The sequence below is a fragment of the Leptosomus discolor genome, chromosome 3 (assembly GCF_034619465.1).
Source record: "Leptosomus discolor isolate bLepDis1 chromosome 3, bLepDis1.hap2, whole genome shotgun sequence".
Lineage (NCBI taxonomy): Eukaryota > Metazoa > Chordata > Aves > Leptosomiformes > Leptosomidae > Leptosomus > Leptosomus discolor.
The window spans coordinates 25,057,037-25,071,798 of NC_141393.1; the positions used below are offsets into that span (position 1 = coordinate 25,057,037).

At 44.3% G+C, this 14,762-nt stretch overlaps 1 protein-coding gene across 7 annotated transcripts in view; it reads right to left on the reverse strand.

The window, feature by feature from the left end:
- Positions 1–9,611, reverse strand: part of NRXN3 (neurexin 3) — a 969,254-nt gene extending 959,643 nt beyond the window's left edge. For 6 of the 7 annotated variants that reach the window (XM_086462626.1, XM_086462625.1, XM_086462624.1 and 3 more), the window contains exon 1: positions 8,903–9,611. In XM_086462626.1, coding sequence (XP_086318752.1) covers positions 8,903–9,611 — 709 coding nt within the window. The remainder of the gene's footprint in view (positions 1–8,902) is intronic. The other variant, XM_086462628.1, reaches the window with a different exon arrangement.
- Positions 9,612–14,762: the final 5,151 nt, after the last annotated feature.

Genomic DNA, 14,762 nt, shown 5'->3' on the forward strand with positions numbered 1-14,762 from the left:
CTCCAATTACATCAGAGGTCTGATAGGCAACACGCAGGGTGGTCCATTTGCACAGCCCCATACCTCCTACTGCACCAAGTCCCAAGACATCTCTCACAGGAGCCACAGAGGAAAAGGCAAAAAGACAGAAGAAAAAGCACAGAAAACCTGGCCACTTTCCCAGCTTTTTCTTTTAGGCGGTCCAAGACAAGCAATTTAATCTCCTTTCCTCTTCACAAACCTCACCTTTTTCTTTTTTCCCTTCTTTTTTTTAACAGAAATTTATTAAGGAATTATTCCATAGGCTTCTTCCCCATTTAAAAAAAAAAATCTTTGGGGAATATAAGCAATGTATTTTCAGCCACACACAGAAAGGAGCTTAAGGAATTTAGCTGCAAATGCCACTGAGCTATAAAATTTGCAAATGACAACACAAGCCACTCTTACCTCTGCTAGCCATCTCCGCCTCAACTATGGTTTCTGACCAACCTCAGTGGACAAACCTGCCTTTAGCTCCAAGTATTTCTCCTATACTACCTTGAAGAGAAAGGTACCGAGAGGCACTCTGACCCTGAAAACCAAGCTGGCAGGATGGAAGCAGCAGGAAAGACCAGAAAATCAAACACATGCCTGTGGAGACACACCAGAGGTTTGGAAAACTCAGTGAGTGTCATTTTTCTCAAGTACTAAGTCAACAAACTGAGAAGAAATGAAAATCCACCTGATAGACTACAGAGCCTGAGAAAGGCTTCTGAACAAATGCAGCAGCCAAGCAAACTCTGGGGCCTGCCAGCAGCATTACAGATTGAGGCCTGGTTTTAAACTACAGCTCAGATTTCTACATCTACCAATGAACCGCTTCTTCCTTTCTGATAAAGGTCCCTGTCAAATACTCAGAGCCCAACCCAGTCCATTATATTCACTTAGATTACTTTACTGGTCAAACTGCATGAATAAGGGGAGGAAGACCACACCTCAGAGCAAAATCCCGAGAGCCAAGTACCCCTTTCCTCCTTGGCCCGCATTGCAAACTGCAGACCAGCTACAAATACACCTGCTGTATCGAAGCAGCAGTTAGAGTTGTGTTGACAAGAGTTAACAGGAAGAGAAAGACTATTTTACCTACCCCTTCAGTGCCTTAGAAACACAAAACACTTACCAAATTTGGGCTAATTAAACACTCAAAACCAATCCAAAGGGCTTTTTTCTTCTGTCCTGCTTTTCATGCAATGATTCATACAGGAACAGAGGAAGTGAAAACTCTGCCATTCTGCTCTGGTAACCTTTCATACTCTCTTTGCTTTCCCTGACAGCACAAGGTTGAGGCGAGCCTCAAGCGTGCAGGGTGAAAGGGGCAGGCTGGAACCTGCAGCCACAGCAGGGAGAGTGCCAATGCAGACAGGTAGGCAGAGGTGAGTCACCGCACAAGGAAAAGCATCTGGTCAGCATCTGAGGTTCACAACAGAGAGCACTTGCAGGAAGTCAGTGGAGCACATGAAATAGATACCAAAAAAAAAAAAAAAAAAAAAAGAGAGAAAAAAGAAGAGTCAAAAGCTGTCCTTCTCCCATTGCTCCTATCAGCATCCTGCAGTGCAGCATCTGCTCTGTTTCACCCGACAGGAAATAGGCTACACTGCTGCTTGAGCTCTGTCTTTACCACCGCAACTGCAGCCTGGCCCAGGAAGGGTCTAAGTACTCATAGCATGACACGGCACAGAGCAGCAGGAAACTGGGAGATTTCAGTTGAAAAGAAAGATAAGGAACTCTCCTCAAAGATGGCTACTTAACAAGGAAAGACACCTTAATTTATAACTGCAAGCCTAGCCAGAAAACTGACAATCAAACCAGGTCATCTTACCAGGCGCTTATGGATTATCATCATTTACCTGTTCTGCTATGATATTTATACATCTCTGTCACTGTCATGCAGAAGCATATGGGATTCTTAATACCTAGAGTACAGGAAGCCCCACTGGCTACATGTTTCAGATATGGAAACTGAGACACGGAGGGTGACCAGGTACATATTCCCTGTAAAGAAAGGTCAGTTGATTCAATCTTGAGTCCTTTAGTCTGCCAGCAAATCATCCCGGGGATGCAGAAAGCCTGTGCCAGAAATGGAAATTAGTCTCTTAGGTGCTAATGCTCTTATGAGTTCTGCTGCCCCAGTCCACTTTCTTTACATGTTATACCTTGGTCTCCTCTCAGAATAATGAAGTGAGCAAGTATACCTGGAGGCAGGGCCTGGACAGCTGGCAGGGCATGACTGGCAACGTTGACAGCAACACAGAATGTGAATCCAGTGTAGGCAGGTCCCAGCTCCATCTCAGAGCAAACATGTTCAAATGCAAACCAGTTCTGCTTTGAGTCATCTGTGACATCCACAGTCCTCCCCACCCCCCCACATCTACCTCTCTGAGTCCTTGGTCTGTTTTGCACCCAGCTGACAGCTCCTGGACCTGTTCGCAGAAGGAAGGTCAAATGTTTTGCTCTGCAGGGTAGGTTTACAATGGCAGTGAGCCTGTCTGCAATGAAGGATTCTGGGAGAAACACACACGTACACCCAAAAATCACACTGCTGTGCCTGGACAGCAATAACATGGCAGTTGCCTTGCTTTCTATAGGGAGAGAGAGAAGCTTTGCTATCTGTCAAGTTCAAAGTGAGTCAGCAAAGGAACAAGAAGTAAAGTGAAATCAGAAGTTGGCCGCTCTACCATTTCGTTACATGGATTACCACCTTCTCCCACACCTGGGGCACTCAGTGCTGAGGTCAACGTGTAGAGGCTGATCTTCTCTTAGTAGTGCCAAAGTTCGCCGGACAGATGCGCTCCTCCTCCGCTTCCTTCCCTGTAGCTTTGTCACGCCGTTTCCAGCATCCTCAAGGTATCTGGGAGAATTACCTCCCTCCATTTTCCATCCAAACTTAACAAAAATTACCCTGTGGCAAATGACCTGCACACCTCCATCTTGGAATAAGGATGAAAGCAAGGCCACAGCATGTGCTGTCTTGCTTGGGGCTATATTTACTGCTGATTGACCTCCATGACAGGCTGCCTAGCTCAGCAGAAGCCTGGACAGTAATACTAGATCAACTCTTTCTTTTGGTGTGTCCCCTCCCCCCCTCCTTTTTTTTTTTTTTTTTTAGGGCAAAACCAAAGGAAAATAAACCTTCCTTCTGAAATCAAATTATCTCCTGACCGGAAGTTGGAAAGAGGAATTTCTGGCTCTGCTCACTTTCTAAATTATTATTAGTTGCTTTTATTTAAATCTTTATTTAGTAACACCCAAAAATTCCAGTTTAGATCCTAGCTACGCACACTTTGGGACAGAGCAGGAGCCAGCAGGCTGGTCTACAGGATGACAGAGAAAGCTGGTATCCAGACTCCAGATAGATTTAGTCGTCCAGAAGCTCACTCAGCCCATTCAAATCTACTCTTTGCGATGGCCAAGAACTGTTCTGTTATACTATCAGGCAGGTAAAACCAAGATCGAACAGCTGCTGTGAACAGCCTATGTGAACTATAGCTCACCCTTTTATAAAGTAACATTTTTATCACGGTTTCCCCGCCCCCCGCCCCCCCAAGTCCCACCTACTTCTTGCCCACAAATTCTCACTCTTGACCAGTTCCACATCACACCAAATAGCGATCTCCTTTGTACCCAACCACAATTTGCTTCATTTCAGCAGAGATGTCCAAGCTTTGCGAAACTTAGGGCTATAACTTGTCTGTTGCCTGAGGTCTGCAGCTGATCTGCAATCAAGCAGAAAAGGATTGTAGCCTCATGGTCATCTATAATACAGAAGAGTGAAACAAGAAGAATAGAGCTGTCAGCATGTATTGCAGCTCGGCTGTTTGAATCAATGGCACACTCCATACAGGGGCCTGTAATCTCCCTGTGGCTCCCCTGCACTAAAAGCAAGGGAAGGTGCAAAACAAATCCAGCTAGGTGAGCTGCAGGCAGTCCATGCTTAGTAAGTGGAGATGGGCCCTAGGCCATTTCTGTGAAGGGGCTATGTAGGATCTAAATTGAAATTCTGCTGCTCCTGCTCGGGTTTAATATTTATTATTAAGAATAACAAATGGTGTTTAAACTGCACTTTGGGGTTTCAAAGCACTTTATAAACACTAATTAAGGTCTTAACACATCATCTTTCTCTGGTGCTCATCTGGCAATGCATCAAAAAATTACAAACAGAGGGAAACAATTAATTTTTTTAATAGAACCAAATGAACTTAAACCAGGAAGAATGAGCAAGAGAAAGAGATGGGGAAAAACAAATTGCTGCAAAACTAAGTCACAGCAGAGCTCTTACCAGCTTTCTGCCCACTGGCCAGAGCTGAGCCACAAGAAGTGGCATAAAACAGCTGATTTGCCCCTTGCAGTATTTACTCCACAGCCCTTGGACACCATCAATTCTAGAGTTGTTCACTGGTGCGCGAAGATCTCGGCCCCCCCAGTGTGTCCCAGAACTGCCTGCTGTCCTGGGAACAGAGCACGAGACCAAATAGAGGGTCTGCAGCTGTTTATTGCTGGTGAATTCAACAACCACTAATTTATATTCATCTATCAAGGAATGTGCAAGTGGAAGCAAATATTATGGTCATGTTCATTTGTTTCTGATTACAAAATGTATGTAAATGCATATGCAAATTAAGTGCACCCATCGGGCTCATGGCAAAGTGCCAAATTAGCCCTTAGTATTACAAAGTTTAGGGCGGCTGGCAGGGAGATTCAGTGATTGCAAGTGAGGCTAGGCGGTCCCTTTAGATGCAGCCAAAACTGGGCTGCTCCGAAGGGACAGGTGGAGGATAAATCCTGCAGTAACTTGTCACTTAAAACGAAGCTGAGGGGCTATAGAAAAATCTGTTCCCTCTGCAGTTAAAAGTGTGATAATTACAGAGCAACGGGCTCCTCTGTCATTCAGCAGGCAACATCCCCAGGAAATCTTGCTCTGTAATCAAGGGAAGAGGTGCAATCAAGCCCCTATTCAGGCTTCGTTTAGAAACAGCCCCTGCAGGCAACACAAAGGCTTCAGCATGGTGCTTTGTGAAGCTGGTGATCACATCAACGATCTGGTTCTGCAACTACAAGCACAGTTATCGTAATTTCTAAGCACACGTTTTGTTCGCTTTTCCTCACAAAGTCCAGAAGGGGCCTAGGGAGAGGGATGAGGTCTTGGGCCAAAATACTCTTGTACATACAATGTTGCACTCCCACTGTCCACATTAGTGAACTCACTCTCTAGACCGCAATGTCTCAGGAAGAGAGACTAAGGAAGACAATGTGATCCTGAATAAGCAGATATTAACATGCTCATCTGGCTGCTACAGCAGCATAGTTTTCAAAATTTGAATGGGGAAGGTTTTGTTGGTGTTTTGCTTGTTCTTTTTTTTTTTTTCCAGCAACATGAATGTATCTGTGCTTCTCAAATTCTACAGGAACCTCATTCTCTTGGCAGCAGCTTGATCCCTCAGAGACTGATAAGGTTTATTAGAGGGGAAGGAGTCTCTGACTTGAGCTTTCATGTCTAATGCCACCATTGCCCAGAAACATACAAATTAATTGCTACTCATATCAGACATCCTTCATACCCTACAGAACTGTCAGATTCAATGAAGCAGTTTACTCCAACTGCAATACAAGTAGTATCACATTTTATTCAAACAGCCAAACCTTCCAAAGTGCATGCATTTGCACTCCCACTGTACATAGACATAGAAATTGTACTTCATTGACCAGCAATGACCTGCTCAGCTACCCATCTGGGCACGTAGCTATCATGACATTCACAGTCCTGGTAACTCCAGATGCACATTGGGGGCCAATTCTGGTCAGGATTTAGTTTTGTCTCAGTGTGGAATGGTTGTTACCTGCCAAGGTTCACCATAACTAGAACTGCACTTTGCACTACAGTAACTGCTAATACTGTAAATGGAGCTTCGTTCCACCACAGTACAGAATCAGCACGTTCCACACACTGTTTTTTACTTCTCTGGCCACAGAATAAATGAGTTTGCTGTGGTTTTACCATCTGCAGACATAGGTATCAGTCAATAGCCAAGTAATGTCCTGGACACTGTCAAGAGAACTCATTATTAAAAAGGTACATATTGCATTTAGCTGTTCAAACAGAAGCTGTTATTGATTGAATCCCATCAGCTCCCAGTAAAAGAGCAAACTCCAGTGATGAAATGAAAATACGCACAAAGACTACAAACTAGTAAATACTGTAATGGAGTTAAGGATCTGCCCCAAAAAGGAGTTGTTGATATCCAGTTGAAAAAGCAGGTCTTTTTCAAAAATGAGACTGGGAATAAAATAACCATGTCACTTCTGCAAATAACCAAAGGCAGGATAAGGAAACAAAACAAAAGGGAACAGTTCTGGCAACAAACATCTCAATTTCTTGGGGAAAAAGAAAAAGCAGACAAAGAAAATACAAGTTGGTTAATGGCCACTGAAGCCACAGGCAGGAAAAGTATGCATCTAGTTCTGCTGTTCCTATCACATCATACTGTTCATCAGTGGAGGTTCTGCCACGCTCATGGAATTGAAAGCGAGCTTCTTTGGAGTTTGCTACATTTTTCAAAATCAGATAAAAAGGTAGCTATACCTGGTTCCTGTTTTGTTTCCTTGCCATTTTTCTTTGTCTGCTTGTTTCCACTTACTAAACAGCTTTTCTTCAGTTTTTCCCCTTCTTTTCACAATCTGTACAGACACTAACATTTTTGGGTAACAGCATTTAACACAATCACCATTGCTGCAGCCTAAAGGAGGCACAAAACAACGCCAATTATAAAATTCTAACATAAACCAAATATACACCATGAAGTAATACAAGAGATAACTGAAGAACTGGACAAGGTAATGACTGTTTCTGGAAATCTCTACATTCGTTCCATTGGAAAAGTTTTCTGCACAGAATCTTCTGTGTAAGCGAACAGACCACAGCTAATGATGAGTTAAAAATGTTTACTAAAAAAGGCACATCGTGACAAACTTCTTTGCTCACCCTTAATAGAAGGTTGGGCTGGAAACTGATGAATCACTATAGGAAACAAACAGCAATGGTGACGCATGGCTTCAAAAAGGTAACAATAGCACTGCTTTAGCTGTGATGTCTACAACAGAAATATCTCTGGATTCATTAGAAGATGGATTTCATATTGCTCCACCCACCCAGGAAATGCAGAAATTCCACCACCTGAGCCCTAGTTAGAGCTCTCACAGTTGCCCCACAGGTACATAAAAGCCTCGCTCACTTACAGGATTTTCTCAAGGTGTTTACTGAAAACCATATGCTATTGATGTCTTGAGCAACTCCCGATGGGGTCTGGATCCATTAGCCCAGCAGTAGAAAGAGGCTTATATCTTTATGTTTCAGGGTCCACATGCCTGTGTGGCTCTTGCAATCTTCCATCACCCAAAACTGGCATATAGACATGAGGTCTGTTTGTTCTGTGAGCGTATGAGGATCAAGCCTGGTGGCCCAGCTACTGAAGTGCCCGGTCACACCCAGCAGTCCTCCAGCTCCATGTAACTCATGGTTCAAGCACAGAAAATAGTTCTGCCTCATTATCAGTTTGGATGTGATCAGTGCAGAGAAAAGAGCTAGGAAGAATTCTGGTGTTCAGCACTTCACAGGCTCAAATCTCCTATCTAATGGTCATGTACTGTTACTGTAATATTTGGATATAAAGCCAAATTTTCTGGTATCATTAAAAGCACCTTAAAATGAATGCACACATGGATGTCATGTTTATTTTCCAAACCTTCCCCTCCTATAAAAACATGCTTGCTTCTCCATCTATACTGTAAATGTAGAGCTGTATTTACACAGTATTTCTGTAGGGCTTTTTGCTTACATATCAACTGCATAGGGACTTTATTTTCAGCACTGCTCACATTCTACATATTAAATTCCAGTTAATCTATTTTCATTGCCAAAAGAAGTAAACAAATGCTAGTTGGGATAAGATATTATTGCAAGTATTTCCATTTTGACAAAATTTCAGGGTTTTTTTTCCTTGAGATTGGACACTTTTTGCCCAGGTTTCATCTTTGGCTTAAGCTCAAACTGTTGTGTTTAAACCCAAATATCATAAAAAATGCTGTGATGAGATTCTCAAATTCACACTGGGATTTCCAGCTGGCTGACTTAAGTCTCTTGCACATACACAGTTAATCACCATCACACTGCTAAAGACCAAGGAAAAAACCCTGAAATACACTTGATTGTGTCGTTTGCATGACTTAAAACTTCTGAACTCAAATTTTAAAACGGACTATGAAACAAATGTAGAAACACTGAAATCCCTCTTCGCTTCACAATACTAAGTAAGACTGTTCAGCAGGTTCCAAAGCAGTTTAATCAAGGATGCTGAAACAATCAAGGTGCCATTCAGTGCTTAGTATGCAAGCAATGGAGGGGGAGCATGGGGCTTCCACACACTAGCAACAGGTAACATCAAAGACAGCTTAACTTTTGCAATGTCCTGTCAAACAGTTATGTTAGCTGTGCATACATGGCTCCCGTTTACTGATGCTTCACTCCGTTTTCAGGGACATGGGGTAGTGGAATTCACCCATACAGTTAAGATAACTTCTTACCGTTGCTTTTACCAACCCAGAGTACTTCTGCATTTACCAATTTATGTTCTCTACCCTTATTAATAAGTTGCTGATGAAAATCTGCCCATGCTACAAATGCAGCATCCTTTCACAAAGGCAGTTTTTGCAACTGCTCATGCCCTCTATCTACTCCCATTTCATTACTTCCAGATGGAAAAAGAATGGTGGAACTTTAATTCCTCTGATAGCCACCAGCAGGGATAAGAGCTCAGTCATAGCCCTGCTAAGGGACAAATTAACTCTCTGGATTATGTAAAGATCAGTGGGAAGCTGGGAAGCATTCTCTTACCTTCAGAACACAGCTTGCCAGCATATCCAGTGGCTGAGCAGTCACAGTGTGGCTCGCCATCCAGAAGGAAGCAAGTGCCACCATTTTCACAGGGGTTTTCTGCACAAAGCCCTTCCATTTCCAGTCGGACTCCTTGACTGCCCAGGAGCTGTGGCTCAGAGTTGCCATATTTCAGATCCAGGATAAATCCTTGAAATGGAGGCTCACCCAGAACACCATCAAGGGTCAAGGCAGCAGGACGGATGTCCAATGGGACTCCACCAACAAAAAGGTCACTGACGATATTCATATACTGGCGTTGTGGACGCACTTCACCCGGCTTGGCTTCACCATCCAGCACTAGCACCGTCCGAAGGTGATTGCGGCTGACCATCAGGAAGTGCCAGTTGCTGTCGTTGACCTGCTTGTCTGTGATAACTGTAGTCTCTGCACAGTCCACACTGAACTGGAGCTGGATGCGCCCATCGACAAGGGACAGACAGAGGAAGTCACAGACACCACCATCATCAAAGTAGAGGAGCAGACCAGCAGAGACATTGGTCTTGAACTGGAAGCTGAGTTCACTCCTAGTGCTGGCATCCCAGCGGAGGTAGCGGGCCCATTGGTTGGGGATGCCCATGAACTCCAGACCCAAACAGAGACCCAACAAGGAGCCCAGCAGCAAACTCACCTTCAAGGTGAAGTAGATGGAGTGCAGAGTGAAGCCCATTGTTTCAAGAATCTGCTCTTCCCTAGGAGAAAAACAAACGCCACACTACTGGGAGAACCCCAGCAGTCAACACAAAATGTTAAATCCAACGGGAAGAGGAGGAGAGCACAGAAAGTGACAGAGAGGGAGAGTAAGTGGAAAGTGAGATAGCAAGTGCACGTGACAAAGAGGAAATGTCTCCTCCCCAAAGAAAGATCTGAATTATTCTTTAGGATCCAGAGACATTTAGCTCAGAAGTACAGGGTACATGAAGTACTTCTCCAGTTGGTGTACTTTTGTGAAGAGCAAAATAACCCACAGTGATTTGTTTTGGTAGAACACAAAGGTGACACTGGTTGTTCCAAGGAAAAAGGAAAGGCAGAGCTGAAGCCCAAGCCTCAAATTCTGGTTTCCTAGAAGCGATGACAATATTGAGGGAGGTGGTAGTGAGATGGAGGAGAGAGTGAATTCATAAAGCACGTGATCCTTGAGAGGGCAAAAATAAAGTCAATCTTCATGATGCACTGGTGGCTACCCAGCCCATAATTCACTGCTTGGAACTCACGGAGTTTGCAGGACCTATGGGGTCAAGAGGAGAAAAGAAAGGAAACAGTTAGTCCTACTACTCACCGTACCTTTACCATGAAGCTGATTAACATCTTGTCCAGTAACTCATTCATATTTCTTGATACTCTGGCCACGTTTTTGTGCCTGCAGTTGGCTATACTCCAAAGCAGCAAGGACATCTATGATCCTCAAAACCAAGAGGACCAAATAGAGAACTCAAGTGATCTGCACACACCACAAAGGTGTACAACATTAAACTACAACAAATTATTTAGATCCTTTGATAGGATCTCATTGACTTTACTGAGAGAAATGGTGCTGAAGCTTCCCCAGTAACAATTACCTCTCAATGAAAATGCTTAGGGCAAAGATCAGAGTTCCTTAGAGTTTAAAAGCTGATACAAGGCAACAGAAGATGTTATCCAAACTTCCCATTCCACTTCTTTCATTATGTTTCCTAGCACACCAAGCAAGCGTTAGAGAAGACAACCCTGCTGTCAGCCTGTCATGCAATAGCTGCTTTTACTTTACACATCTTGCACACTTCAGAGACTCCAACAGGGACCTCTGCAACCTGGAAGCATGTGCTATGCAAATTATATATGGCAACCCGCAGCTTAGATGATAAGAAACTTGTAACTTAAATGATAAGAACTGTCTAAGCACTTAACCACTTAGCCTGGTCTAGTGATTTGGCATAAAGGCCAAATTCACCCCTAGCTGACAGCAAGCAATTCCAACTGCCTTCAATGAGCAGAAGTTACATCTGTTAATGCCAGGATTTAATTCACTTCTGCCTATTTGCATGTGGGTGACTGTATGCCTAGGGTAGGAAGATGTTTTAAGATGACAAGTAAAGACAGCACAAAGCTAGGCTCAGCCTTTGAAAATCCTGCTTAAAAGGAAAGTAAGTTTTCCATTAACACAGGTGCTTGTTCTCAGAGATGGGTTGGGCACACGAACAGCTCTGGGAATGGCTAACATTAGCACAGATACAAAGCAGGACAGCAGGTGATGAGAATCAAGGCCTTCAACATCCCAGAAGCCAATATGAACACAGATTTCCCAAACTGGATCACAAATATTGTGAGACAGTATTTGCTTGGGAAAAGTGTTTTGTGTTGTGGACAACGAGGGTTGCTGGGGCTGCTGTTGCTCCCAGCAGATGCTTTCCAACCCCAACACCCACCTTGGTCCGAAGGAGGAGGCCCACAGACACTGCAGAAACAGACAATGCAGAAAAGTTTCCGTTTGATAAGGGCAGAGGTTGAGCTGGAGGAGCATCGCTAGGCAATGGAGAGAAGAGCTCACATAAGTCATAGCCTCCACCCTACCTGCCCCAGGAACCTGAAGAAGCCATAAGTCTCCAGGGCTGCCACTTTGGCAAATTAAGCCAGCACGAAAAATAAGTCACTTTCCGAAAACAAAAGGGATCAATTAAAAGAAAACCTGCAAGTTGGAGAGAAACATGAGCTTTCAGTGCCCAGTGGAAACCAGGCCTGCTCCCTCCCTGCAGCTGCCTGAGTGGAGTATGTTAGCTAAACTGCTATAAACACAAATAAAATCAAGTCAAAATCAGAGGGAAGATAATTCCTTTTAATTGTTAACAGCTTGTCTCAGGAGAATGGAAGGAGGAAAAAGGAGGTGTCAGGAGAGGTGTAAAATAAAAAAAAAAAAAAACCACAAACCACCACACAGATCCAAATGCTCAAATCATCTGTCTTCTCAATAATCACGTTGGCTCCGTTCATGGGGGTTTGGGGGGATTTTGAAAAATCAACTGGAAAAAAACATTATGTGTCTCTTGTACATTTACCTTTCTCCTCTGTGCTCCCTAGCAGCTCCACTAAAATAGCCCATGATTTATGGAGAAGGAAAATAGAGTGAGAGGGAGGTAAGAGAAAAAGTGGTAACCCAAGCCCAGAATTATTGATGAGATGGGAATAGGAATATAATAATGTGTGTAAATTAGCTAGTGACGTGCTCCCAGCAGCTCACAGTTCCCTGGAACATTTACCACCACCGCAGCAAAATTCACTGCTCCGTCAGACAGCTCTGTGCTCAGACTGAGCTAGGGAGGGAGGCAAGCTCAGCATGGCACCAAGCACACACAGAGACCCCAGTACAACCCCCAAGTCTGAATCCCAACCTTGAGAGAGTAAATCCTGACACAACAAGTTTCTCACCACACCTTTCAATTCTGCTGGGCAGGGTGGGTTGCACTATCTGCATCAGAAGTAGCCCTCAGCCTTACTACTCTTGTCTCCCTGTTTTCGAAGACGAACTCTTTGAGAACCAATGAAAGATGCTGTAAATTACAGTAGCAGCTGTGAACCATCTACAGATAACCACAGATTAGACGAATATGTTCATGTACAGCCCAAATGCCTGTCCAAAAAGCCTACCAATCTCCCCCAACCCCAGGCTGCTGTTTTACACACACAAAGAAATCTCAGTCTCCATGGGTCATTTCGATCCTTGAGATATTTCAAAGGCACAGTAAATGCAGCAGGCTACCTCTGTGGTACAGATTTCTGTAACATCAATACACGTTCATTAGGAGAGTACAAGGGCCACAGTCAACAAGGGAAACCAGGCAGAAATGGTTAAAGAGGAATAGCATTGTTGACTGAGGGAAGCCAAGGCAATCCCCCTCTGTTTCAATGAGAGAAGCCAAGGTAATCCCTTTCTAGCTGTTTTGAAAGAAGACACTGCCAGTTCTGTTTTAGAAGATGAAGACGACACAAAAAACATGAAATATAGGTGTCACTTCTGGGTGCTTCATTGCCTTTTAGACACTGCAGCTCAGGTTTTCGGAAGGCTGCCCGCACCCGGCTGCTAGCCAGCTGGGGCCATCTGAGGCTGCTCCAGGGCTCTGTCAGCACCCGTCAGCCCTGACCCACAGTGCTTCCCACTCTTCCAGCTCATGCCTGTGAAAGCAAACCTCACCACATAGTAGCAGAGTCTTCAAGAAAAGCTCAGAAGACCCAGTGTCCTTTTTAGCAGTAGCCAGTATCTGAATCCCAACCTTGAGAGAGTAAATCCTTACACAACAAGTCTGTGCCTCACCCGTTTCCTACAACGATCCTCCAAGACATACTGAGAACGAATAATTTTCTGCTGCTACCATTTTATTTTTAGCATAAGTACTACCCTAGCAGCCTCACACAGCACACTGCTACCATAGCAATACATTACAGTTTGGGACAATAACTACAGAATCCCATAGTATTTTCTTATATATTTTATCTCTGAGAAATCTCAAACTTTCTCACAGCATGATCACATCTGACAAAAAAAAAAAAAAAAAGACTTCACGATGGACACCGCCTCTCTCAGTCATGAATTAGCAACACTCCTGTTCTAACTCCACCTATTGCTCACAAGGAAAAGCAACATAACAAATATATTCCGTGTTCTATTTTTGGCTTAATGTGATCTAGCAGCACGAAACAAGACAGCCAGTCTGACTGATCAACCCTTCAATGAACTGCTAGGCAAGGTCTTTGCAGAGCTACCTGAAGGAATGAGAGAGCCAGCAAGTTATTAGCCAGCCTGTACCAGCCCCCTGGCCCACGAGGGAGCTGAGACAGCGAGGGACCCGCACGCTGAACAGACGGCTCAGCATGTCACACATGCAAAACCCGCTGTAGGAAACACACCCACTTGCACTACTGAAACATCCCACTCACAGGGCTGATAGAGCTGCACAACTTCCCAAGCCAGGGAAGGGAGGCAGCTCGGCCGCAGTGCCGTGAGCAAGGGCTACCCAACCACCACACAGCTTCCCAAACTTGAGAGCAGCATGTTAATGCCAGGTCAGAGCCATCTGCTCAGCAGCTCACAGAGAGGGTCTCACCCTTGCTTTGGAGTGGCTCTCAACTGTTTATCAGCTGTATTCCAAGAGTGAGTGACATTATCTAATTGTCAACTAATTACCATAATTACTAACTAGCACACTCTGTATGCAGGGTTAATATCTCTGCAAACGTCACGCAACACACCTGCCTAGGAAAGAGGGTGAGAAGCTGGGCACAGTGCTGCTCCACAGCTTGTTTACCCAATGGCACAGAAAGGTTGCAGGAGATGGGTTTGTCACTCCCTGCCCTCCCTCCCTCTCTGACTGCTAATTGCTTGGGTATGGACTTTTTTGTGGTTTAAAGTGTAATTTTCAGAAATTCCTGGTGTAGAAAGAATAACAGAATTAAATGAAGCCAAGGACAGGCTAGCTTCTCTCACAAATCCCTGCCACTGCAGGCCAGTGCAAGTCTGTGTAAATCCTGTTCTTCCACTCAAGGATGCTGGACAAAATCCCACTGACACACTGATGGGAGGGGCTTACAGTCCCCCTAGTCTGCCATCCCCTTCCACAACCGAAACTATTCATTATGCCATACTTTGTGTGGAGGGAAAACCATACATGGATCACCTAGGATCCATGCATTTATACCCCATGTGAACTCACGCTTGTCCTTGCCTCCACTGTAAAAAACCACAAAATCCAACAGTTTGCTTTATTCCCCAGGCCCTAATGAAGCAGAGGAGTTTTAGGAAGGGGTAAAGAGGACTCTGTGTCCATGTGTGTTCCCACAATCAGCCCAAAGC